General features: G+C 42.0%; 2 protein-coding genes across 4 annotated transcripts in view; both read right to left on the bottom strand.

Moving 5' to 3' along the window:
* The window catches only part of Thsd1 (thrombospondin type 1 domain containing 1), a 31,280-nt gene extending 20,845 nt beyond the window's left edge, over positions 1-10,435 (bottom strand). For 2 of the 3 annotated variants that reach the window (XM_060381456.1, XM_060381458.1), the window contains exon 1: positions 10,318-10,435. The gene's annotated coding sequence lies outside the window, so the exon portion shown is untranslated. Of the gene's footprint in view, positions 1-10,060; positions 10,241-10,317 lie in introns of all 3 variants that reach the window. The other variant, XM_060381457.1, reaches the window with a different exon arrangement.
* Positions 10,436-12,396: 1,961 nt separating this feature from the next.
* Positions 12,397-24,646, bottom strand: part of Vps36 (vacuolar protein sorting 36 homolog) — a 28,081-nt gene continuing 15,831 nt past the window's right edge. The window contains exons 7-14 of the mRNA XM_021661091.2: positions 24,396-24,428; positions 24,240-24,317; positions 23,261-23,395; positions 21,017-21,082; positions 19,013-19,077; positions 18,383-18,467; positions 17,282-17,358; positions 12,397-17,170 (exon numbers count right to left, since the gene is read on the bottom strand). Of these exons, the coding sequence (XP_021516766.1) occupies positions 17,077-17,170; positions 17,282-17,358; positions 18,383-18,467; positions 19,013-19,077; positions 21,017-21,082; positions 23,261-23,395; positions 24,240-24,317; positions 24,396-24,428 (633 nt within the window). The 3' untranslated portion in view covers positions 12,397-17,076. The remainder of the gene's footprint in view (positions 17,171-17,281; positions 17,359-18,382; positions 18,468-19,012; positions 19,078-21,016; positions 21,083-23,260; positions 23,396-24,239; positions 24,318-24,395; positions 24,429-24,646) is intronic.

Raw genomic sequence — 24,646 nt, 5'->3', positions numbered from 1 at the left:
TGATGATTTTTTTTAATGGAAAACTCATTCTTCTAAGAAGTCAAACTTTCTAGGCAGCATTAAAGGAAAGGCAGAGAAGGCACTAACTTTCCCTGGAGCAAAAGCCTATAATTACCTAGTCTAGAACATTCAGGCATACTCCATGCCAAGATTATCCTACAAAACATCTTACACCTTTGTAGCATATCCTTTAGTGGAGAGGGTATGTTATTTGTTTAATTGTCACAAAGCCAATAGCTAATCTGGATAACATACTTTTACACTGCTTATACATTTGGTATTTCACACTGATCAATTTAATAAAAGTCTCCAATTTTTCATTTAATACTGTACTATGTATACACAAATCCTCTGAACATGGCTCTCACAAATGGATTATTAATATTTGATTGCAAGTTGGTATGTTTATCTGGTTGCTTTCTTTGATTCTTAGGAGCTATGCCCAAATGATGAGTCCCTCTGAAAAGATACTCAGTCCACAAGGAGAGCAGCAGAACCAAGAAATCTGAGCCCAGGGGTCTTTTCTGAGACCGACTATCAGTCTAATTTACACGCAGTTTAATTTTAAACAAACAAAGAAAAGATAGTTGTTGTAGCTGACTATTAATTTTTACTATTGGTTTATCTTTTATTAAAGCTGCTGTTAATCCTAAACAGCTGTATAACCAAATCACCACACAGAGACTGGGATTTATTTAATTAACCTAGAACACAATGCTGGGCAACAGTTACTCCATCCTAAACCTCCAAGCCCTCATAGTTCCTAACATTTATATTTCCCATATTATATTTGCTTTTAGTGATATATTAGGTCCAGTCCATCTCTCCATGTTGTTCCACGATCTCTCCTCCTGCCTCTGTTCTCCCAGCCCTCCTCCGCCTCCCACCTTCCTGTCCTCTGGCTCCTACCTCTCTTCCTGCTTCCTTTCTATTGCTCAACATTGTGGCTGGTTGTTTATTTTGGCATGTTTACACAAAGTTGAGAGAGGTGATGCTTAGAATAAGTATCACAATGCAATGTCTGGATTGAAACCAGAGAGTGGGGGAGAGAAACCAGCATTTGAATGAACAAGGGTAAAGTGTATACATTCCAAAAGAATATTATACCAACGGACACTCAAGACAGTCGTCTGGGATCCAAGTGGCCTATGATCTGCTTTTTCCATACAGAGTGCTCTTAGGCCTGTCACTACATACCAGCCGGGGCCCCACCTCCCAGCCTGTTCCATGCCCGTGGGATTCAGCCTCCTGCTGTACACCCCTGACTCTTTCCTGCCACTCCTTTCATCCATTCCTCCAAGCCCATCTCTCTCCTTTAGAAGCTGGGACCCATACCTGCCACACTTGGTGGGACTCAGGGACCCCACAACTAGATGAGGTCACACTAGATGAGGACACAGATTGGTGCAACTGCAACCGAAGAGTGGAACATCATCCCAAAGGGCAAGATCAGATATCTACAACGGGAAGCATGTAAGCAGCCAAGACAACAGCACCCCCAGATGCCAGGAACCCCACTACAGTAGGCCCTGAGAAAAGAAATTTGGCTGAGGAAGACAAGGACTTCAAAATAGCAATTATGAGCATGTTCAAGTGTCATAAGAAGATATAAGTAAATGCCTTAATGAAAACACAAACAGTTGAATGAAAAATTTAACAAAGAAATAGAATACCCAAAATGAAATAAAAGTTAAAGTATACTCAAGAAAGCAAACAAAAAGCTCAACGTTAAACCTCACTAACAGATCAAAAGTCAAAGAAAGGAAAATTTAGAGCTTGAAGACAAGGTAGAAGAAATGGATAGCTCAGTAAAAAAAAAAAAAAAAAAAGTTAAATCTAAAAAACTCTAGGCACAAAATGTCCATGAAATGTAGGATACTATGAATAGGACAAATCTACAAATAATAAGTACAGAAAAACAACAAGAAACCCAGATGAAAAGCACAGAAAAATCTATATATTTTTTACAAAATCACAGAATATCTCCAGTCCAAACAGACTGAAAGACAAAAACCACGTGGGCATGTCATTTGATGCAGAAAAGGCCTCTGACAAAATCCAACATCCCTTCATGATAAATGTTCTGGATAATCTAGGGATACAAGACATACCTCAGCATAACAAAGGCAAAGTATCATAACCCCATAGCTACCATCTAACTAAATGGAAAAAAACACAAAACATTTCCACAAAATCAGAAGGAAAAAAAAGACAAAGCTGTCCACTCTTTCCATTCCTGTTTAATATTGTACTTGAAGTCTTAGCTGGAGCAATAAGATCTCAAGAGAATACAAATAGGAAAGGAAGAAATCAAAGTATCTTTATTTTGTTTGGTTCTGTAAGTAAAAAATCCAAAAGATTCCACCAGAAAATTCTACAGCTGCTAAACACATTCAGAACAATAATAGGACACAAAATTTACTTACAAGCCGGCCGAGGTGGCACACACCTGTAATTCCAGCACTTAGGGAAGAAGGGTTAGACAGATCTCTTTGAGTTTGAGGCCAGCCTGGTTTACAAAGCGATTCCATGACAGCCAAGGCCACACAGAGAAACCCTGTTTTGAAAAACCACGCCATGATCAAAAGAAAGCTGGGGAGGAAGGGCTTTATTTGCCTTACATTTCGACATCACAGCTCATCAGCAAAGGAAGGCAGGGCTCTTGGGGCAGGACTCAAAGAGCAGGAACCTGGAGGCAGAAGCTGATGGAGGCCATGGAGGAGTCCTGCTTACTGGCTTGCTCCTCACCATTGTTCAACTAGGAGCCCAGGGATGGCCTCACTCATAATTGGATGGGCCCTCTTCCATCAATCACTAGTTTAGAAAATGCTCTATAGCTGGATCTTATGGAGGCATTATTCTCAGTTGATGCTCCTTCCTTTAGGGTAACTCTAGCTTGTATAGAGTTAACATAAAAGTAGCCAGCCCATATAGACTACATCTATTTATCTATCTATGGGAAACAATACATTTCACAGTAGCTCCCCTCTCTTAAATAAAATATTCTGGGATAACGCTAACCAAGCAAGTGAAAGACTTACATAAGAAAAACTTTAAGACAATGAAGGAATAAACTGAAGATATCAGAAGATGAAAAGCTTTTCCATGCTCATGGTAGTGTTAGTATAGTGAAAATGGCCATCTTACCAAAAGCAACCTACAGATTCAATGCAAACCTCATCAAAACTCCAACATAATTCTTCACAAAAATTGAAAACAACAACAACAATTTAAACCTTACGTGGAAACACACACACCAGGATAGCTAAACAACCTTAAATAGTAAGAACTGCTGAAAATATAGCCATTCCTGACCCAAGTTCTATTAATAAGCCATAGCAATAATAATCAGCATGTTATTTGCATAGAAATAGACATGTTGGTCAACGAATTAACTAGAAGACCCGGACATAAGCCCACACACCTATGGACACCCGAGTTTTGATAAAGAAGCTAGAAGTACATACACTGGAAAAAAAAAATAGCATCTTCACCAAGTGGTGCTGGTCACGGGGACAGCTGCATGTAGACCCATATCTATTACTTTAACAAAAATTCAAGTCAAAATGGATCAAGGACCTTAATATAAGTTCATATATCTGAATCTGACAGAAGCAGAGTTGGGGAATAGTCTTGAACTCACTGGCAAAGAAAGGACTGTCTGAACAGGACCAACATTTTTTTTCTCTTACGTTTTTTTTTCATACAATATTCTGATCAAGTTTTTACTCCCCCAACTCCTCCCAGATCCTCCTTGCCCACTCATCATTGTTCTTTTTCTTTTTCTCTTTCAAAAACAAAACAAAAAACAAAACAAACACACAAGAGACCAATAAGACAAAAAAAAAATAACAAAACAAAAGGAAAGTCCACAAAAATGCCATTGGGTTTATTTTGTGTTGGCCAACAAGATTTTTTTTTTAAGTTTATTTTTTATGTATGCAGGGTTCTGCCCGCATGCATGCCTACAGGCCAGAAGAGGGCACCAGATCTCATTAAAGATGGTTCTGAGCCACCATGTGGTTGCATGGGTATTGAACTCAGGACCTCTAGGAAGAGCAGACAGTGCTCTCAACCACTGAGCCAGCTCTCTAGCCTGGCCAGCAACTTTTAACCCACTCCTGGTGCTTGAGGTTTTACTTTGTGGCATGAGCTGTCTATTTGGGGCATGGTCTCCTCCCATCATTTGGTGCCTCCTTTTAGATTCCTCTTAGATATGAATATATTTGGGGAAGCTTCTACGGTATTAGGTTTCCATATCATTTTTTCAGGTGATTTACTCTTAGCTGTCCCTCCACATATTTCCTCTTTTACCTTCCCTGCCCACCCCACTCCAAATTTAATCTTCTTATTCTAGTTTTCCCCTTATTTCTCTAGAAATATCTTCTACTTTCTCTTTCTGAGGAGGTCGTCTCTTCCCTCCTCGTCTCTTACAAGGTACCTAACCTCTGAAGTGAATTATATTATTGAACACATTTTAAAGGCTTACAAGCAAGTATCTCCATATAAAATAACACATATAATATTTGTCTTTTTAGGTCTGGATTGCCTCACTCAGGATGATTTTTTCTAGGTCCATACATTTACCTTTGAATGTCATCATTACACATTTTAACAGATCAATACTATTCCATTGTTTAAATGTTCCACATTTTTATCATGTAATCATCAGTGGATGGAGATCTAGAACTGTTTCCAATTCCTGGCTCTTATGCATAGAGCAGCAACGAACATGGATGAGCAAGTGGTCTTGAGAAAGACCAACCTGATGGCGAAGGATGCTGACCATTTAAAAAAACTATTTCTCAGTCACTGTGTTTCATCTTTTGAGAAGTCTGGGTTGGTTCTATACCTCATTTTTTTACACTTGGTTGTTTATCTCATTCTAGATGTTAATCCTCTTTAGATGTAAGGATTTTTTTCTCCTCCTGTAGGCTGCTGCTCTGCTCAAATGATGGTGTCCTTTACCATACTGAAGCTTTCCAGGTTCTGACGTCTCATTTATTAATTGTTGGTCTTAGTGCCTGTGCTACCATCGTCCTGTCCAGAAGTTCCTTCCTGTGTCAACGAGTTCAAGACCATTCCCTGCTTTAGTTTCTTTCAGACCCAGGATTTCGGGCCTTATGTTGAGATCTTTGATCCATTTGAAGCTGAGCTTTGTGTAAGATGATAGATGTGGGTGTGTTTGCATTCTTTAGCATGCAAACCATCTAGTTTAACCAGCACCGTTTGTGGAAGATTCTGTCTTTTTTTATTTCCAGTGTGTATTTTTGGCTTTGTTGTCAACATCAGAGACCAACAATTAATAAGTGATCAAAAAGGTCCTATACAGCATCGATTGAGCCAAGCAGTGGACTACAGAAAGTGGAGAAATCTTTACAAATTATACTTCTTACAGATGGTTAGCATCTAGAATAGTCAAAGGACTCAAAGACTGAACATGAAGAAAACAAAGAATACAATTAAAAATGAGGCATAGGACTAAACAAAAAGTTCTCTAAAGGTGAAACACAAATGGCTCAAAAATGCTTCTTAAAATGTTCAACATCCTTAGCCACCAAGGAATGCAAATTAAAACTACTTTGAGATTGCATCTCACCCCAGTCAGAGTAGCCAAGATTAATAAAACAAATGACAGCAAATGCTGGCAAGCATTCAGGGAAAGGGGAACACACACTCATTGCTGGTGGGAGTGCAAACTGGTACAGTCACTATTGAAATCAGTGTGAAGGATCCTCAAAAAGCTAAAAATTGATCAACACAAGATCCAGCTATCCCACTCTTGGGCATATACCCAAAGGACTTGTGCTGGCTAGTTTTATGTCAACTTGATACAAGCTAGAGTCATCTTGAAGGAGGGAATCTCGATAGGAAAAAAAATATCTCTATAAAATCCAGCCTTAGGGCATTAGTGACTGATGGGGGAGGGCCCAACCCATTGTGAGTTGTGCCATCCCTGACCTGGTGGTTCTGGGTTCTGTAAGAAAGCAGGCTGAGCAAGCCATGATAAGCAATCCAGTAAGCAGCACTCCTGGATGGCCTCTGCATCAGCTCCTGCCTCCATGTCCCTGCTCTGTTTGAGTTCCTGCCCTGACTTCCTTCAGCGATGGACTGTGATATGGAAACATAACTCATATAAACCCTTTCTTTCCCAACTTGCTTTTGATCATGCTGTTTAATCACAGCAACGGTAACCCAAACCAAGTCAGGGCCCTGCATCTTACTACCAAGCTACTTGCTCATCCACACTCACTGCTGCTTTATTCCTAACAGCCAGAAACTAGAAACAGTCTAGATATCCACCAACCAATGCACAGATCAGTTTTCAGGTAAAATGAAATTTTCAGGTAAATGGATGGAGCTAGAAATGATCATCCGGAGTGAGATAGCAAAGACCCCAAAAGACAAGTAGTCCATGTTTTCTCTTATATATGCATGTTAGTTTTTAAGCTTTAGGGATATGTGTTTCAATTAGAGTAACTACAAGCTTATGTAGGTAATGAGGGTCTAAGGAAGAGGAGGTGATCATCCAAGAAATGGGAAGTAGAATATAGAATTATAAAGAGATAAAGATTAAACTAGGAGGTTTAAATGTAGGGGGTGAGACAATGCCCAGCTAGACACGTCACCAAGTAAAACCTCCAATGCCAAGCATGGGTTACCTTTTGCTGAGCTGTTGGCCACAGGAGTCCTGTGGAGTCCCTCAAACACCACAGGCTATTATCAAGGATATTGGTTGCTTCTCCATAACCTGACGGTAAAGCCCTATTGCTGAAGACACAACTTCCATAGGTCATCGGGCATGGAGAATTGAAGTCGGTGCCTAGCTAGAAGCTTCATCCCTACTGACTAGAGTGTCCGGTGTTGGGAGGGACTGTGCCCCTCTATGACATGAAACCCGCACGAGGCACTGCTAAAGTGACCAAGAACCTAAGACTAGAGAGATCATGAGTCCTCGGGAAAACCTATTATTCTGTTAAAGGAACCTCGCAATAAAATGACCCCTAATGAAACATTGCTATATTCACAGAGCAGGACCTCTCTCACTCCCATCAGAGAATTAAAACAGAGACTCACAACTGGACAGTGTGCAAAAACCGAAAGACCTTGAAGAACTCAGCCTTAAATGGGATGCCTCCATCAAATCCCTCTCCTCAGGCCTCAGGGAACTGAGAAAGATAAGATAGCAAGACTATAAAGCCAGAGGGGATGGGGTCATCAAGGAATCAAGGCCTTCTGGACACAACAGGGCTGGTGCCCGCATGAACTCACAGAGACTGAGGCAGCACGCACAGGGCTTACACAGGACTGCATCAAAGGGGTCCTAGAGCTGAATGGGGAAGTGGACACACGCCCCATCCTTAACCCAGAAACGCTCTTCAATTGCTAGCCACTTACAAATGAAAAATTAGTTTTCTCCAAGGGAGTCTCACTGGGGAAACAACTCACTCTTTAGGTCCCTATGCCTAGTAGTAGATAACCAGCAGAAAGGAACTCAGCTGGAGAGATGTCTCAGAGGTTAAGAGCACTGGCTGCTCTTCCAGAGGTCCTGAGTTCAGTTCCCAGCAACCACATGGTGGCTCACAACCATCTATAATGAGATCTGGTGCCCTCTTCTGGAGTGCAGGTGTACATGCAGGCAGAACATTGTATACATAATAAATTAAATAAATAAATAAATAAATAAATAACTCTTTAAAAAAAGAAAGGAACTCAATGGCATCTTCAGAAGTTCTTTGTTTCATAATGTTAAGTCAAGGCTTTCTTTTTTTTTTTTAAACTTACAGGTCCTTTACATATATATATATATATATATATATATATATATATATTATGGCTTCTGGTTTTGGGTTTTGATAGGATTCTTGAATATGTGACTGTGTGTGTCTCTTTGTCCATGTGTGCTTCTTGAACATTTTCTTTGGCTCTTTTTGTTGTTGTTGTTGTTTGTTTGGTTGGTTATTTTGTCATATTCTGACTTGTTTATGATTTATCGTGCTGTATTTTATTTTATTACTATTCCCTAGATGCCTATTTTCTAAGGAGAGGAGAAAGGATGTGGACATGGATGGAAGGCTCATTGGGGAGGAACTGAAAGGACTAGGGGGAGGGGAAACTGTAATCAGAATACATTGTATGAAAAAATTATTTTCAATAAAAGAGAAAATGTTTTTGATTTTTAAAAAATGAGAAAGAAAGAAAAAACCCTAGATACTCAGTATAGTACTACTTAACGTGAACTCTGTGTGCCCCTGCTTTCCTTGTGTGGGTAGTCTAGGGAGAAAACAGACAAGTAAAATGACCATCTCCTGTCAGTCTTCCAATACTTGTTGCCGATAGGCATCAGGGGATGGCTGACTCATGCAGCAATCTTCCCAGACCACCTAGTTGGGCAAGGGAAGGTCTTCCTGGCCTGTGGTTCCCAGTGAATTGTAGGAGGGTATACTTAACTTAGATAGACATATTAGACTACTACAGAACAAGCCTGGGTCGCTTAAGACTAGCTTTTTCATACTAGAATCTAGCAAACCGTTCTATTAAACACAGAATATGTTTCCTTAAGTCCCTGACAGTCCCTTGTAGTTCATAGATAACTGATTGTTGTTGTTGTTTGTTCTGTTTTGTTTTTTGAGACAGGGTTTCTCAGTGTAACGTGGGCTATCCTGGACTCACTCTGTAGACCAGGCTTCCTCTGCCTCCCAGAGTGCTGGGATCAAAGGTGTGCGTCACCACACCCTGCTGATAACTGTTTCCTTGTGGCCTCATCCGTGCTAGGATAGCACTGTGTCACTGAGGTGCGTCTCTAGCCCATGCATAAAACTTCTCGAACTCTGTACCTTCTGATGAGAAGACAGAATTGACAGAACCAAAAGGGTTGTTTGGAATAAGGCACCACTCAGTGGGAAGGAAACTGGTGTGTCTCTATTAGCTTTTGTTCAGTCAGAGCTAGCTGAACAAAGGAAACACTGCATTTCCTGAAAGGGAAGCAGGGTTTGCAGTTTAATTATGCAGATGATTGGACGCCTTTCCCTCCCCAACACACCAAGAAGAAAATTCTGTTTCACTGGAGCCAGCTACAGATTTGATCTAGTTTCCTTGGTTTTGGATGGGGGGAGACATGGCTGAAAACTGCGGACTGAGTACTAGGTGAGAGAGTCCTATGATGGCCCCTGGCATCTGTAGTTGCCTCCCTCCCCCCCCCCCCCCCCCCCAGCTAGCAGCAACCTCTGGAAAGATGATCTCAGCTTTCTCGGATGGCTTGCATCTTCAAGATCATACCCTTTTTAAACTCATAACTGATTCTGTGATTGTATTTTCTTGCTCACGAAGATGAACGCTTAAACACAGACTTGTGTGATGATCGGTGTTTCGAGCTGGAGAGAGATGGAATTATAGCTGCACCCAGTCTACCTGTATATCATAGCATGCATTATGATAATAATCATAATGTGTCTCTAATGGGGGGGGCGGGGAGCTAACTGATTTTTTTCTGTCATGTTCCCAATTCCCTCAGTAGTTACCCAGTAGGACGCTTGGTGTGAGAATCTTATTTAAAAAAAAAAATAAGAAGCTGGGTACATTTTCAAGACGTTTGAAATACTTTACAGGCTTTTAGCTCAGTGGTAGAATGCTTGCCTAGCATGTGGGAAGTCCTGGGTTTGAACCTTGGGAGCTAAGAGGCAACACACAAAGGTTTACAGATAAACTGTAAAGGCACCGTTTAAGCAGTCGGAGAGAAGCATGTGTGCGTGTGCGTGTGTGTGTGTGTATCTTCTCAGCGGCTACCAGCATCATCTCCCCTTAAAGCCGTGTTTTTTCAAAAATCAGCTAAGCAAACGTTTCACAGCCGCCAACAAAGGAACATTAATTAACGTCCACAGGACATTACAGAAGAATAAAAGAAGCGAAGTGATCTCACAAGCACGGCTTCTGTATGTCTCTAAGAATAATGTTTGTTCGGGGAAATCTCAACCCCAAAGCTGTGCTTGCGGACCAGCTTTCTCTATCCCGACGGCTGGGAGGTGCTTCCAGGCGAAGCCTGCTCTCCCCAACTACTCACTTTCCAAAGGGGCCGGTCAAGTTCACGCGTCCAAACCCGTGCCGGCGGCGGTCAGCCGGCCCAGAACTTGCTACTGAAGGTGTCGCTTGTTGTTAGTATCCCGTACAGATTTCCCTTCGAAAAGCCACAAACTCGTGTCGCAACGATGAGTTTCCAAAGGTCCCGACCTGAACTCCTCCGCTGCCAAAGTGAGTCCCGTCACTCGGCCACACCGTGCCAGGTGTCCTCCCTGCTCCCCTGGGCTTCGGGGCTCTTACCTGGTCGGGTCTGGCTGGCGAGGCGGAGTGGGGAGCCTCAGCGGCGACCGGCGACTGGCCGAGCGTCTCGCGTCCCGCGGCTGCACGCCCGCCCGGGTGCTGCGCCCCGGCACCCTCCCAGCCGGCCTGGGACCACGCCCCGAGGCGGGCGGGCTCTCGGAGGGCGGGGGTCCGCCCCGCCCCCACTTCTGGGCAGCGCATCTTCCTTTCCTGCCCGCCCCTAGCTTGCCCTCCAGCCACCCCACAGGAAACCTGCAGGAAACCCTGGGCCCAGAAGCCCTGCCAGGAGGTGTGGTCGCAGCCAGCGCAGGGTCGTCCAGCACATAAACTACAGTGACACCCTGGCTTTACGCTTCACAACCATTCACTTCTCTCCCAGGGCCATTTTATTTAGGGGAGGGAGGGTCACAAGAAGAGCCACTGCAGTGGCACTGGTGATCCGTAAACTTGCTTCCCCAAACTTCACTGGACTTTCAAAAGAACGCACATTAGGTAAAGTGCGTTTTCCCTTGTCTTCGTCCGGAAACAAACTTGGTTAATTAAATTAAAAGCAAACATTTAAAAAAAAATCTATTCTGCAAATGTCATCTTCCTAAAACAATTGGAAGATACGTTTCACTTGGTTTAACAGCTGTGCTTGTCATCCAGGGAAGAACTTTCTTTTACATGAAAGGGACCACACAAGGGAACAGAAATCAGCACAGTCTTCCAGAGGGCCGGCATCCAGCAAGAGGTACCAGAAAGCTCTGGAGGAGCGAAGCATGTTAGAACCGAACTGCATGAATTTACTGTGCGTGTGCCAAACCCACGAGACTTAAGAGTTGGTTGTGGTGCACAGGCCTGTAATCCCAGCAACTGGGAAAACCGAGGCAGGAGGATTTCAAGTATCTGGTGAGCCTGGGCTACCTAAATGAGACTCTATTTCTGAAACTTTTTGAAAGTTGGTAGCGGGAGAGGCCATACAGATCAGCGGTGGCGTTCTTGCATAGCAAGCGTGACTAGATGAGGGGGAGCAAATGATTTGCTTATAACTTCCACCTCAATGTTTGAAAGTTTTAGATACGCCATTTGCAGAAGGTTGATCTTGAGAGACAGCACAGTCACTCAGATATCATCAAAGTTCACGATTTTCTAAGAATTAGCCAAGTGACCAAAGAAGTTCTTGGGCTGTTGTCCATTCTCACTGCCATCAAGAAGATTTACTCTGATAGTCACTCATCAGCTTAAGTTAGGACTCCTTTCAAATGCAAGCCATATAGTTTTCTGGTACTATTGGTTTTGAAAACGAAAACCAACAGCTCAGTGACAGGGCCTGTGGAGAGCTCAGCAGGTCGTCTTACAGCCAGGCTTGATGACCCCAGGTATCCCTGGGCTGCTTAATCCCACCTTTTCTCAGCTATAAAAGGTATGTAACAGTTTTATAGGGATTCAGTAAAACATACAAGGCACCTTGCTCTGTATTAACCTTCCCAAGTACACTCTCAACAACAACAACAAAATTATTCTTTGGTTGTAAGATTTAAATATTACACGCATTTTAAAAATAGCTTTATTGAGATATTTCATCATTTTTATATTAATTATAGTTCATGACAAACTGACTCTTCTAGCTAGTTTTATGTCTGAGAGGAAACCTCAATTTAAGAAATGTCTCCATAAAAATCAAGCTATAGGCAAGCCTGTAGCTCATTTTCTCTCTTTTCTTTTCTCTCTGTTTGTTTTGAGACAGGGTTTTCCTGTGTACCCTTGGCTGTTCTGGACTCCTTTTGTAGATCAGGCTGGCCTCAAACTCGCAGCGATCTGCCTGCCTCTGCCTCTCTGAGTGCTGGGTTACTGCCCTCCCCTTCTAGCTCATTTTCTTAATTAGTGGTTGATGGGGGAGAGCCTAGCCCATTGTGGGTGGGACCATCCCTGATCTGCAGGCTAAGCACATGGGGTGGGGGTGGGGGTCTCAATATCAGCAACTGCCTCCAGGTTCCTGCCCTGTCTGAGTTCCTGCCCTGCAGGAACAAACAAACCGCTTTTGCCCCACATTGCTTTTTGTAGTGTTTGTTTTTATCACAGGAATAGAAACACTAATGAAGACACGGTATTGCTGTCTTTATTAGACAAATACAACAAAAATCTTGTCTGAAATACAGGCAACATAAAAGGAAGGAAAAGCTTTCTGAAGGACAGTGGTATGATGCCAGCACTGATCTCAAACTGGCTTTTATCATGCAATGAATTCTGGCTCCAAATGTAGCTCAGTGAACAAGCATTTAACCTAGCATACTCAGGGCCCAGGGTTCTAAGCCTGGCTCACTCAGCTCTTTCTAAGTCAGCAAATATTTTGGTGACCTGTGCAACTGTAAAATGTATACACTCAATAACCACCTGTATACAAATGCTCTGTTTAAATAAGCAATGACCTGGAAATCACAACTCAACAATTTCACAGCAGGACACAAGGAAGAACATAAGTGACCCAGTTTTCACACTGTAACAGCAGCTGGCGAAAGCAAGGTCTTACGTGTGAGCAACCTGACTTTCCAGGAGTGCCTCTTCCACTGTGGATATAGCTCACACCTCAGAACTGGAGTAAGACAGGGCAGATCTCAGACTGGCTGAGCTGTGAAGGAGGCAAGTGTTAGGGCAAAGAGTCACTTAGTGAAGCTAACAATGGGAGATGAACTGTGTACTTTCAGTGGTCTAGGACAGGGAAGCGCCAAAGGAAGTGCTGTGTGACTGTCTGGAGTGGAGGACGCCCCGAATGACTGAAGTCCTGAATGAATGTGTGTTTTGCCATGGGCACAGCCTGTTGACGACTCCAAAGCCAAATGGCCTGTTATAAATCGGCAGAGCTGTTACCTATATAGGTCAGAGGAATGGCAAAGCTTTCCTCAGGAGCCCGAATATGAGCATCTATGAGTAATGATCAGTGCGTACAGACTAGCAGCTGTGGCCTGAGACTTCACCTGCAGAGATGAGATTGGGAACTAGCTAACTCCTCCTCCCAACATGCTGAGGCCATGGGTTGTGATGGCAGCGGTTAGAGGGCTCCACCTGATCCCAGCTTCACTGCATACATATCTGTGGGTGTGTTCTTTTCCTCATTCCCTCTCCACCCCTAGTCCAGGTTCTAGAACTCAAGCTACACAGGCTGTGACAGCTGGCAATTTCTGAACTTAGAGAAACTCTATTTTCTTGTGGCCTCAAAGCAGCAGTTAGAAGAAAAAGATAAAATATAGTTAAATGTATGGGGCAGACAGCAACTTTTACAAACTTTAAAAATATAGCTGTATATACAGGAGACAGGTTTTTCTATGGCAGGTTGGATGGTGCAGGGTATGCTATGATTTAGGTTATTCTGGGTAAGCGGAAATCAGTAAGGAAAGTCTGGACAGACCAAGGCACATGCCAGAAACAAGTTCATGAGAGAGAACAAAAAGATGAGTGGGCAGGGAAAGAAGGGGGTTGGATCTGGGAGGAGAAAAAGGGGGTGCTTATGATCAAAATAGATTGTATGAAACTATCACAGAACTAATAAAAAAAAAGAAAAATACAAAAACATTAAAGATTATTTAAACCAGGCATGATGGTACAGGCCGCAGTTTCTACGTGTTCAGTGACAGCTGCCTCCATGGCTGTTCTCCCAACGAGGCCACATTCTTCTCAGAGTTTCTTACATACCTATGTATTCTAGAAAAAAAGTCTTTTTAACTAAACTGGATGAGAGTTAAAGTGTAGTGTAGTTATCTATCTACATCTATATGTCAGTATCTATATATCTCGAGATTATTTACTCAGTCAATATTTATTGACTGATTACTGTGTGGCAAAAGACTGGGGAATATATCCAAGTCGGAAACATCTGTCTTTATTAGGCTTGCACTCTCGGTCTATCATAAAAGAGAGGATTAACAACAAATTTACATAGATCCAACTCTATCTGCTGGCCAAGAGGGCAGCACACGTTTAAACAGTGTGAGTGTTGCTAAAAGCCCACTGTTGGCACGCACATCACCATGCATCAGACTGTTCAGTGTGTGCATAATAAATGCACACATATACATCATTTTCCAGGGTTCACTTTGTAAGACAATTTAAAAGAGGCTTTTTGAGAGTCATTCTGAACATGCTTGACTTTGACCTTGGGTAGTTTCTAAAGCCTATCACCTAACGAGTTGTGACTCCATTGTACCAAAGTGAAGATGCAGAGGTTGCTGGGCAAAACATACGCGTGAAGTGCTTGCCTGTGAAAATGCCGAACACGTTCTGCTCTGCTTAGTCTAGCAACTAGGACTATATAGTAACAGATCCATTCGAATGCATGTGGTCCACAGTGAGATCTTAGTCAAGAGTTTTTAAAAGCTCATAACTCATTTCACCTTTTTTAAGGATAACTAAATTATAAAATCTCAAAGAAAACCAATAAACAATGCTTGATTATAAAATAGAAAAATTCTCATACTGGTTTAGTAGGACTAAATTTTTATCATTTTCATGTATCTTACAGAGACTTTTAAAAAGAACATCAAGTTAAGAAAATCAGTTTAAAATTTCAGAATAATTTTACTATGTATACACCAATACCAACCATCTAACTGTGAAGAGACTTCAATTATACAAGGTAAATTATTTTCTTGACAGTAACTAAACTATTTCATTATCATAAATGTACATATTCATGCTCCTAAGAACAAAGTTAGGAGGACAAAAATTACAGTGATGAGCACCAAAGCAGAACATTTTTGCACCTAGGGCTTGACCGGTTTGTATTCAAACACAGCCTGGACTACAAGGACCAAAGCAACACACTTGGCCAGAAAAGCCAAAAAGATAAACCAAGGCATGGAAACAGTGATTTTAAAAAACAAATAATAAAAACCAAACAATCATTTTGTTTTTAATCAACGTGACTTTTTCAAAGTATATATACATCACTTTTATTCATCTTTTCTTCATGTTTGACAAACCAGATTGCTCCACTTTTGCTAACCTATTGTCACACCGAATAAACAGATGTGTTACATGTTTGTTGTGATGAATCCAAACCATTAGAGCTAGATCCAGCAGCTCCTACAGCCTAAAACCTTAAACCAATCCAAGTGGTGACACAGATTATCAGGGACCTGTTGACTTTAAGAACCTCAGTCAGGTATGTGTGGTGTGTATGTGTGGTGTGTATGTGTGTGTGTAGGTCTATCAGAGCCATGTGACAGACTATGCAGCCCAGGGAGAGGTGAGACTTACTGATAATCTGACACGATGGTTAACCCAACCCCTAGAAGATTTGGTAGCCAACACGGACTTAATCCTAAAGTAAACCTGAGATAAACAATGAGGTGATTTGGGGAGATGTCACCGAAATCGAGGGGCAGTGACAGATCTGAAAGACAACACTAAGGAGGCAGCTGTGGCCACAGCATTGTCACAACACCGGAGGACAGAAGCAATGGCGGCCACCTTCCAGGAAGGGATGAGGAGTGCGGCCCCCTGGTTTGCAGCTGATGGCATGGCCCTTTTCCACAGGGCATCTGAGTAACCTCCACCTCAGGCAAGAGGTTCCTCGGGCCCCCAGAAAGTGTGCCAGGGCATCTCTCCCTGTGCTTCCAAGGTGACACTATCGCCACCCTCCCACTTCCAGCTCAGCCTCCGAAAGCCTTTGTCCTGTGGGCTCCCTGAGTTTGAGGTAATGTCAACATGCTACACAACTGAAGTCAGGCAACCTACTTAAAAGCTCCAGTGACCTGTGGGTGGTATTAACCAGTTTTATTTAGTTGGGAGCTTTCTCCACACAGTGGCTAACATGCAGGGCATAGGAGAAAGGCAAATGGCTGGACCATGACAGGAATGTTTCCAGTTGAGTGTAGAGACTCCCTGTGAGAAGAGACAGGACATCTGTTAACTCTTCTATTTCCTGTTTCACACCCTGAGCTTCCGGGCAGAACACCACTTCAGGTCCTATGCAGTAAATGCCCTTCCAATTCTCCGACTTGTAATTACAGCTCAGGGAGTGTCTATACCGCTCTTTAATTCCGTTTCAAAATCCACATTTCATAAACAAAATGATACTGCTGCAGTATTTGAAATGCCAGTCATTAAATTATCACTTAAAAACTCTCTCTTTTTCCCCCATTATTTGGGTGAGAGGTCTGAAAGCCTAGGCAAGCACTCTCCAAGTAAGCCGAACAGACCCTGGCCTCTCCTCGCTCAAAGGTATCTTATTTGGTTGGGTAGACATGTCTAAGTCTGCCTCAAGAACCCCCAAGGAAGAGCCTGGTTCGGCATTCTACAGTTTGATTTTTTTCAGTGCCCTCAGTTCTTAAGCTACAGTGCAGCTATTAATTCCTTCATGAATGTCCCAAAGATGGGTGCATCAGATGCAAAGAAAAATAGTTACAATTCGGTGAAGTTTAGTCACAGCAAAATGATTATCTGATCTACCCAAACATGCAGCTTCACCTCTTCTTCCCGAATGGACCTAAATTCAAAGATCAAATTAAAATCAACCACATTTCGAGTTAAATTCCAAGAGTTCTATATAACTACAGCATGACCTTAAAGGAATATCCATATTCATTTTTCTGTATTTTCCTGTATGTACTCTAAGTAAGTTTCTGAGAGCATAATTTTAGGGAAAGGTTAAGAGTTTTATATTTTACTGTGAAGTTCTAACAAATTCTTCGTTTATTTGGGTTTATCTCTTAGCGCGATGTCATATGAGCTTGGTATAATGCAAGCATATTGACAAAACATATTTCAGGTACAAAATTCTTAATTCTGTGTCATAAATAAGTTTGGGTAAAAGCGCAAGCCTTCCACGGAGTCATCTCTGCAAAGGTGGCCCATTTTCTCTGCGAGAAGCAGCCTAGGAACAAAAAGAAAAACCCACAGTGATGAGCTCATTCATTATCACAACACACACACACACACACACACACACACACACACACACACACAGGGGCAAGGGCGCACTTACCTTTCTTTAGCCAGGAGGACAGACATCCCCACAAGCTTGGCAAACTCTTCTGATGTTAATGATCCCCGTTCTGAAACCTAGTGGCAACACACAGCGGAAGACAAAACAAAACAAAGAACAACAACAAAAACAGCTGTGACTATTTTAGTGCACTTAGGGGAACATATAGCCAACATACGCAGGGAATGTTTCACTGGACTATCTACTAAAATCCAAAGTCACTATAAAACGAAATCTTTTTATTTCTAGATTGACTTTTATGTGTATGAATGTCTTGCCTGAATGGGTGCACGCCACATTTGTGCCTGGTGCCTGCAGGGATCAAAAGAGGTGGCCAGATCTCCTAGGACTGGAGTTACGGATGGTTGTGAATTACCACGAAGGTTCTGGGGGCTGATCCTAGGCTCTTTGCAGAAACGAGTGTTCTTCACCTCTCCAGTGGACTCATCTCTCCAGTCACACAGAACTAAATTTAGACTGTTCAATCTATAAAAGCTGATGCACTTGGAAGAGAACTGAGACTACATCCCAACACGAAGCTGTCCATGATGTAAGAAGGCACTTGTATGAAAGTCTAGAAGAAACTACTCAGTTTTCGAAAAGTAGCATAGCAAACTCTGTGTACACACGCTTTGGTAGGGGCCCATAGAGTTACAATCAGGTCCCATGAAGGATGTGACATGAGAGCCTGTTCCCAGTGCTGAGCTTCAACAGGAAAGCAAGCACCTTTGCTGGCTGTCTCCTGGAGACCTTCTATCTGAAGTGAAAAAGGCGGGAGAGTGGGTCTCTGGGAGAAGAGATGTTGGGGGAGCTGGGAGCAGTGGGGTGGGGAGGAAACTGCTGGGGCTATAGTGTATGAGATAATAATCTATTTCAGTAACAGAAAGGATAATACTAAAAAAGGTTTAGAGGGACAAAAACTTAAAAAACTTGTACTATGCTGCTGATTAAATAAACTCATCATTGTCACTCAGAAGCCATTAAGCCTGTGGATGACCTTTCAGCAAAGCTAACTTCCACAGTAAATCCGCTTCTCAAGTTGCTGTGCATTTGGACCTTGGTGGTAAGCCTGAAGGACTGCGGCAAACAGGGTTCACGTACCGTCTCCAGGGCTGCGGCCACCATTTCCTCTTCCTTGTGGGTCTGCAGTTCAATCACCATGACACCACTGTCAAAAACCCGGAGCCTGAAAAACGCAGATGTAAGAACAAAGTGTAGATGGATCTAGGATGCTCAGCCACAGAGAAGCAGATCACGTTTTGCTTTATTTCATGGCTGGGCCTGGGGACAATCAAACAATGTTTAAGCCATAATGACCACTTGCAACCATGACAAAATTAACGAGCTCAAGAATTAATAGAGAATAAAACTATGAACGACAATCTACATGATAAAATTCTTCTGGTTAAGGGGTGCTGTCAGCCTGAGGAGAAGGAACATGGCACTCAGAGCTCAACATGTGCACTGAAGGTTCAGAGGCGAGTCTGAGTCTCCTCTCTGAAATCACAAGGGTCTGAAAATGATCTGTCCCAGGACACGCCCATCCTGATAGGATGAAGGCCAGAGGACGGCAGATGCTTGCGCTCCTGGTGAACTCAGGTCACAGCATAATCTCAACAGGGCATCTTTTTGGCTTGCCATGCACAGCGGTAAGCATAGCTGGACTTCCAGGTCTCATTTGTCCAGAATCGTGGTGGACAGATGGCAAATTCCCCGTGCCCATTGCTTTACCTGACAGGTAATTTCAGTGCTTCTAGCATCTTGCATGCATTCACTAAATCTTCTGGTGAGAGCAACTAATGAGGAAAAGAAATCCAGTTTACACTAAAAAGCAGTAGAGTGGTCCTACACAACGTAATAATCACTAAAACCATAAGAAGTCAATGATGCATGACGAAGTTATTTACTTCTGAGCATGTACCCAGAGAGCTCCACATCCTACACAAGATATTTGTACCCCCTTGTTCACTGTTGCTTTATTCACCCTGTTGTCCATCAACAGATGAGTGAATGATGAAAATTCATTATTATATATATTCACTAAATACACACACACACACACACACACACACAACTTTAAAGAAAAATAAAGTAAAACATTTTGCAGGAAAATGGATGCACTTAGAATGTATAATATTAAGTGAAAAAAACCTATATGTTCTTTCTCATATGTGGAAGCTTATCAAGAGAGAGAGAGTGTGCGTGTGTAGAGATATGTACACATGACTACTGTAGAACAGGCAGGAGAACGAGAAAAGAAAACATAAGGGGATGAGGAAGAAATGAATGCAGGTGATGGACATGAGTTATAAAGGAGGATAAAAACCTAATTACTTTTCTAGTTATGATTCTGCCATGGAACTTTTGGTTTTGATGGTGGATATGTATATAAAATATTGATGCTGTAAGTGTAACATTTAATATGCCAACTCTTAACTATAAAGAAGCTTGTTGGGGTACACAGACTTGGTATGTGATGTTGTTATTTCCAAGTTGTTGTTGTTTTTTTTTTTATAGTAAAGTTTAAAACACTTGTTATAAAGCAAAAGAGTTATCCATCCAGTCTTCATTAGCAAGAAGACTGAACAAAGAAGCCAGAGATATCACTCCAGAAGTACTGTCCAGTAAAAGTTGAGTGCATTTCTAGGGCCTGCTAAAAAGCAAATAAGGAAAAGGGCTGGTGATGTAGTTGAGTAGCAGAACCCCTGCCCAGCAGGTGTAAGGCCCTGGGCTCACGCTCCAGCGCTATATGTAATAAATAATGATAACAAAACCTTCTTGAGAGATTGACATGGATACTGACCCTTGTTTTATTTTATACTTGTATTATAATTCACAACTGTTCATGGAACTATTCATGACTTTTGTTTTGAATCATGCAGCCTTCATAAAACAGTACTGTGGTGGACACAGCGGAGCTCTGAGTCACGTGGGATGGCTCCAGAGCCAGCCAAGCCTACGTATAATAGTAGTCAAATCACTGTCTCCAGGTGACCTCAGCCAAATTATTTACAGCTTAATTTCCCCATTCCCAAGTTATGTTCAACGTGAGGACAGTAAAAGTAGCGAGCTCACTGAGTAACAAGGATAAATGAGGTAACATGCGCTGTGCCCTGATGGACAGTCACGTACCTGACGACAGCATAGATAAAATATATACATCCTGGAGACAGGATGACGCTGCGCTCATAGGACTTGGGTGGGGGTTGGAAGGATATACGTGAGTCATATGGAAGTGACTGCTTGTGCAAGTCTGCACTAGACTGCTGGACACCGCCAGCACCAGAAAAGTCTCAGAGGCCAACGCGCTAGGTGTGGTTGGGGAGAGGGAACTGAAGAACAGCTCCTAGTAATAACACGGCCAAAGGAGTGAGGTGGCTTTGCCTCTGTGCTACTGGGTCCAGCTGAGTTTGTGCCCAAGAGTTAAACACTACACGGGGAGCTTCCAGTCATCAGAGTGCAAATGCAGGGGAGCTGGCAGGCACTGCTCATGTCAAACCTTTACCTTTAAGGTAAGAAAACTGAGCTCTAAGGCAGGGAACTGCAACACGCAGGGCTGCACAGCAGCATTGGCAAAGCCAGGGACAGGATCTGTGTCTTGGCCCCCAGGACAACATTTTTGCTCTCCCCACATTGCTTCTGAAGATAGCTTTGATGTTCACACCCTACCTCAATGTACTCACTACAAGGAGTACAATCTTTAGCTAAAAGAGCATGTAAATGTGGCGTTCTTACTTCCATTCCTCGGGCTCGGTTGACTAAGCAGTACACCTCTGTGAGTGACATTATTCCTCCACGTTCCTGTTGAGATAGGGAGAGAACAGTGAGCATTCAGCGCTTCGTAACAGAGATCCTAATCTAAGTGAAATCACAGACTACAACACCGCTTTCTTTAAAAAAGTGGTATTTATACACAAGAGAGCTTATTCACACATTTCCCTGTATTTCAGAGTCTATAAGTGGACTTTACTATCGCCTAAACAAAAAGAGGGGAACCACACTGTGCTTCAGAAAGCGTGCTTAGTCTTTCTGGCTACAGACATGTGATTGATTCTGGCTGAGAAAGCTCTGAGAACTTAGAGGCCACGTGGGCCACAGCCACACTGGTGAGCACTGGAAGCGCCCAGCAGGCCAGAGGAATGCTGGCAGCGTGTGTCAGCACAGGGTCAGCACAGGGTCAGCATGGACGAGCATCCCGCTGCTTAACTCAGGAAGGGCGGGATGAGGCAACAGCAGAGAAGAGGCCCAGAGCCTCTGCCAAATTCTCAGCCTTGATAAACTGTGGGCATCAGTCAGTGAACAGATGCAGGTAAATGCTTCCCCCCTGGCTGGTAAGTACAAGGAGGCTGGGATGGAATTTCGGAGACCCTCCCTGGGTCTTCAGCAGGAGAGCTGACAAGAAGGCTAAAGGTTTTGGGGGCCATGTGGTCTGACATCTTGAAGCTTCCCAAAGGAAGGGCCATTAAATGCTAACACATTTTAATATGTATTTAATGTTTTAATTCATTTCAGTTAGTAAAAAAAGTATAGAATTAAGTGATACCACAATTTTGCAAGTACTAATGAAATAACATATATATGTAATGACTGTCAATGGCTACCCTCTATCTATATATGTATATATGTATACATACACTTTATATACATATATATATGCATATATATGTAAAATATACTTTTAAATGTACATACTACAAACCTACTGATAAACATGTACAACACCTCCTATAAAATATTCTTGTCATTAAAAAATTTCCATTTACAATAGTTTACAGAGAACACATAGGATGGCAAACATCTTAATGCTACATAGTCAGTCAAACTATACCTTGTAGGATAAACTATTAGTTTCTTCAAAAATAAGTAGGAATTAAAATTTTTAAAAATAAATAAACAGAGGGCCAGGGCAGGCTGCAGCTTATACAAGGTCCTGTGTTTGGCCATCAGCACAAAAAATAAAACCAAACCAAAACAACCGCCACACAAGAAAGAAAGAAAGAAAAGAAAGAAAGAAAGAAAGAAAGAAAGAAAGAAAGAAAGAAAGAGAAATTTGAGAAATGGTGAACCCGTTGTAATGTGTTTGATGTGGGAAAGCAAACTGTAAGAGCAAATGTGAGCACTAAGCAGACATTTGACATCAGAGATTATTAGTGCTTTGAGTGAGAAGTGATGCCACAGCTGTGTTAAAGCATCCTCTATCGCTATAGGTATGAGAATATTCACACATAGGATGACACGGGATTTAAAACAGCTCTCAGCAGAGGATGCTTTATGGAGGAAGCTAGATGACAGGCACACAGGGACTTGCCGCGGTACTTATTTGGGCTTATATTTAAACACATCTTAAAAGTGCTTTAGCAAAGTATACTCCAGAACTGTTAGCAGCACACTATACAGACTAGATATGGGGCCAGGCACTACGGGATGGAGCAAGCCTTTAACCCCAGCACTCAGGAAGTACAGGCAAGCAGGTATCTCCGGGCCAACCTGGTCTACATAGTGAGCTCCATGACAGCCAGGAATACATAGAAGGATTCTGTCTTAAGAGACAGATAAGACTAGATATAGCCAGATATGGTGCTTCATGTCTACAGTCTCAGCCCTTGGAGAGGCAGAGGTAGGAGGATGGTAAGTTCAAGGCCAGCCTAGGCTACAAAATGAGCATGTCTCAAAACCAAAAAAATAACAGATGAGAGAGAAAATTATTCATACAGAGAAAGATCTTTTGAAAACAGAAAAACTTCTCATCAAACAGACTTTTAAAAAGTATAAATATCTGAAGAAACTGAAAGCAATTTTGAAGATTACATTCAAAAGCTAATTAATAAGTGTACTAAACTAATTTAATATTCCTGGAGGAAAAAAAAAAGTCATTTAATGTTAGCCACACCATGAAAAAAACAGGCTCTTGAGATTTCTGATGACCTGAAAATAATCGAGCACGGTTCTGAAAGTATACTGGGGTTTGGGCTTACCTACCTCTAAAGGGGCCTGTAATATTCCAGCCAGCTGTTTGGCCAACTGCATGTGGTACTGCGTGCCTGAGCCATACGTTTCCCTGGTAACTGGGTTGGCTATTCCCATACTCAGCAAGTAGGACTTAAACCTGATGGTCTATAAGAGAGGGGGAAAATGCATCAATAGACTGCAAAATTAGTCTCTCCTCACAACATTGGAAATTCTTCATCATAAACTCAATGTAGCTTAATTGTTTCTCTATATAACCATGTCTTCTACTGTGTTTCCTTGCTGTGAGCTACAAGTCTTAGTTGTTCCTTGAAGAAATCTAGTTATTCTCTTTCTTTCTATCCCAGTCTGTCATACTGTTTATTTTCAAAGTTTTATACGAAAGAAAATTTAGGTAATAATTATGCTACTTTAAATACTAACCAAATGCTAAAACTAAAAACTTACAAAGAAAAAAAATGGATATGACCAGATTATACCCAAACATAATAAAGCAGACATCAAACACAGATATGTATGAAACAGCTACCCTTTAGACATTTCAATAGCTTTAGTTTCTACACTGTAAAAAAGCACTGAAATAATCTTGAACTATCAAAAAAAGAATATGGTCTAATATTTCCTTAGCACTTTCACATGCAAGAAATAAGAACATTCCATTAAGAAAGCAGGACTGGTGAGGCTCAGTGGCAACTGTGTTTGCCACCAAATCTGACCGCCTGAATTCAGTGCCCATGTCCTCCATGGAATGAGAAGCAATTCTTACAGGTTGTCCTCTGACCACCACATGCATAATGTGGCACAGTTTGCCCCAGTAAATAAATGCAAAAAGAACAAACAAAAAAGCAAAACAAAATGAAAAACCTTTGGAAGGCAGCAAGTGTGAGATGCTACAGGCAAAGCTCAGTGGGAGGGAGTGGTTAACCACAAGGCCATCAATCACTGCATTCTACCTAGTGTCTAACACTTTAAAAGAAAAAAGCTTCCTTACCTCATCTTCTGTGACATCACCTTGCTTCTCTTTAATCTTATTAGCGATAGATTTTGATAACTCCACCATTTCCTTAGCCTGAAAAGACAAAGATCCTTGAAAAATATGCTTTCAAGATTATCAAGACTGAGTGTGAGTGGAGCAGGTGACACATACCTTGATCATTAGCTTGCTAAGGTCTTCAAAGGCCTGAAATGAGTAATGAAGTTTGCGTCATAATATTTTCAAAGAATTAAAATGTTTTAAAGTAATGATACAAATAAAAAATTTTCTTACAGATAATCAGTTTATTATTAATTGTATAAGCAACACATCTACCTCATTTTAAGAATCTACTTTAAGAAACTGTAGCACACACCTGTAATCCTGGCACTCTGGGAAGTAGAGGCAGGTGGATCTCTGTGAGT

The sequence above is a fragment of the Meriones unguiculatus genome, chromosome 4 (genome assembly GCF_030254825.1).
Source record: "Meriones unguiculatus strain TT.TT164.6M chromosome 4, Bangor_MerUng_6.1, whole genome shotgun sequence".
NCBI lineage: Eukaryota > Metazoa > Chordata > Mammalia > Rodentia > Muridae > Meriones > Meriones unguiculatus.
Note: the sequence above shows the minus strand (reverse complement) of the source record. Positions and strands in the feature narration are given on the sequence as shown.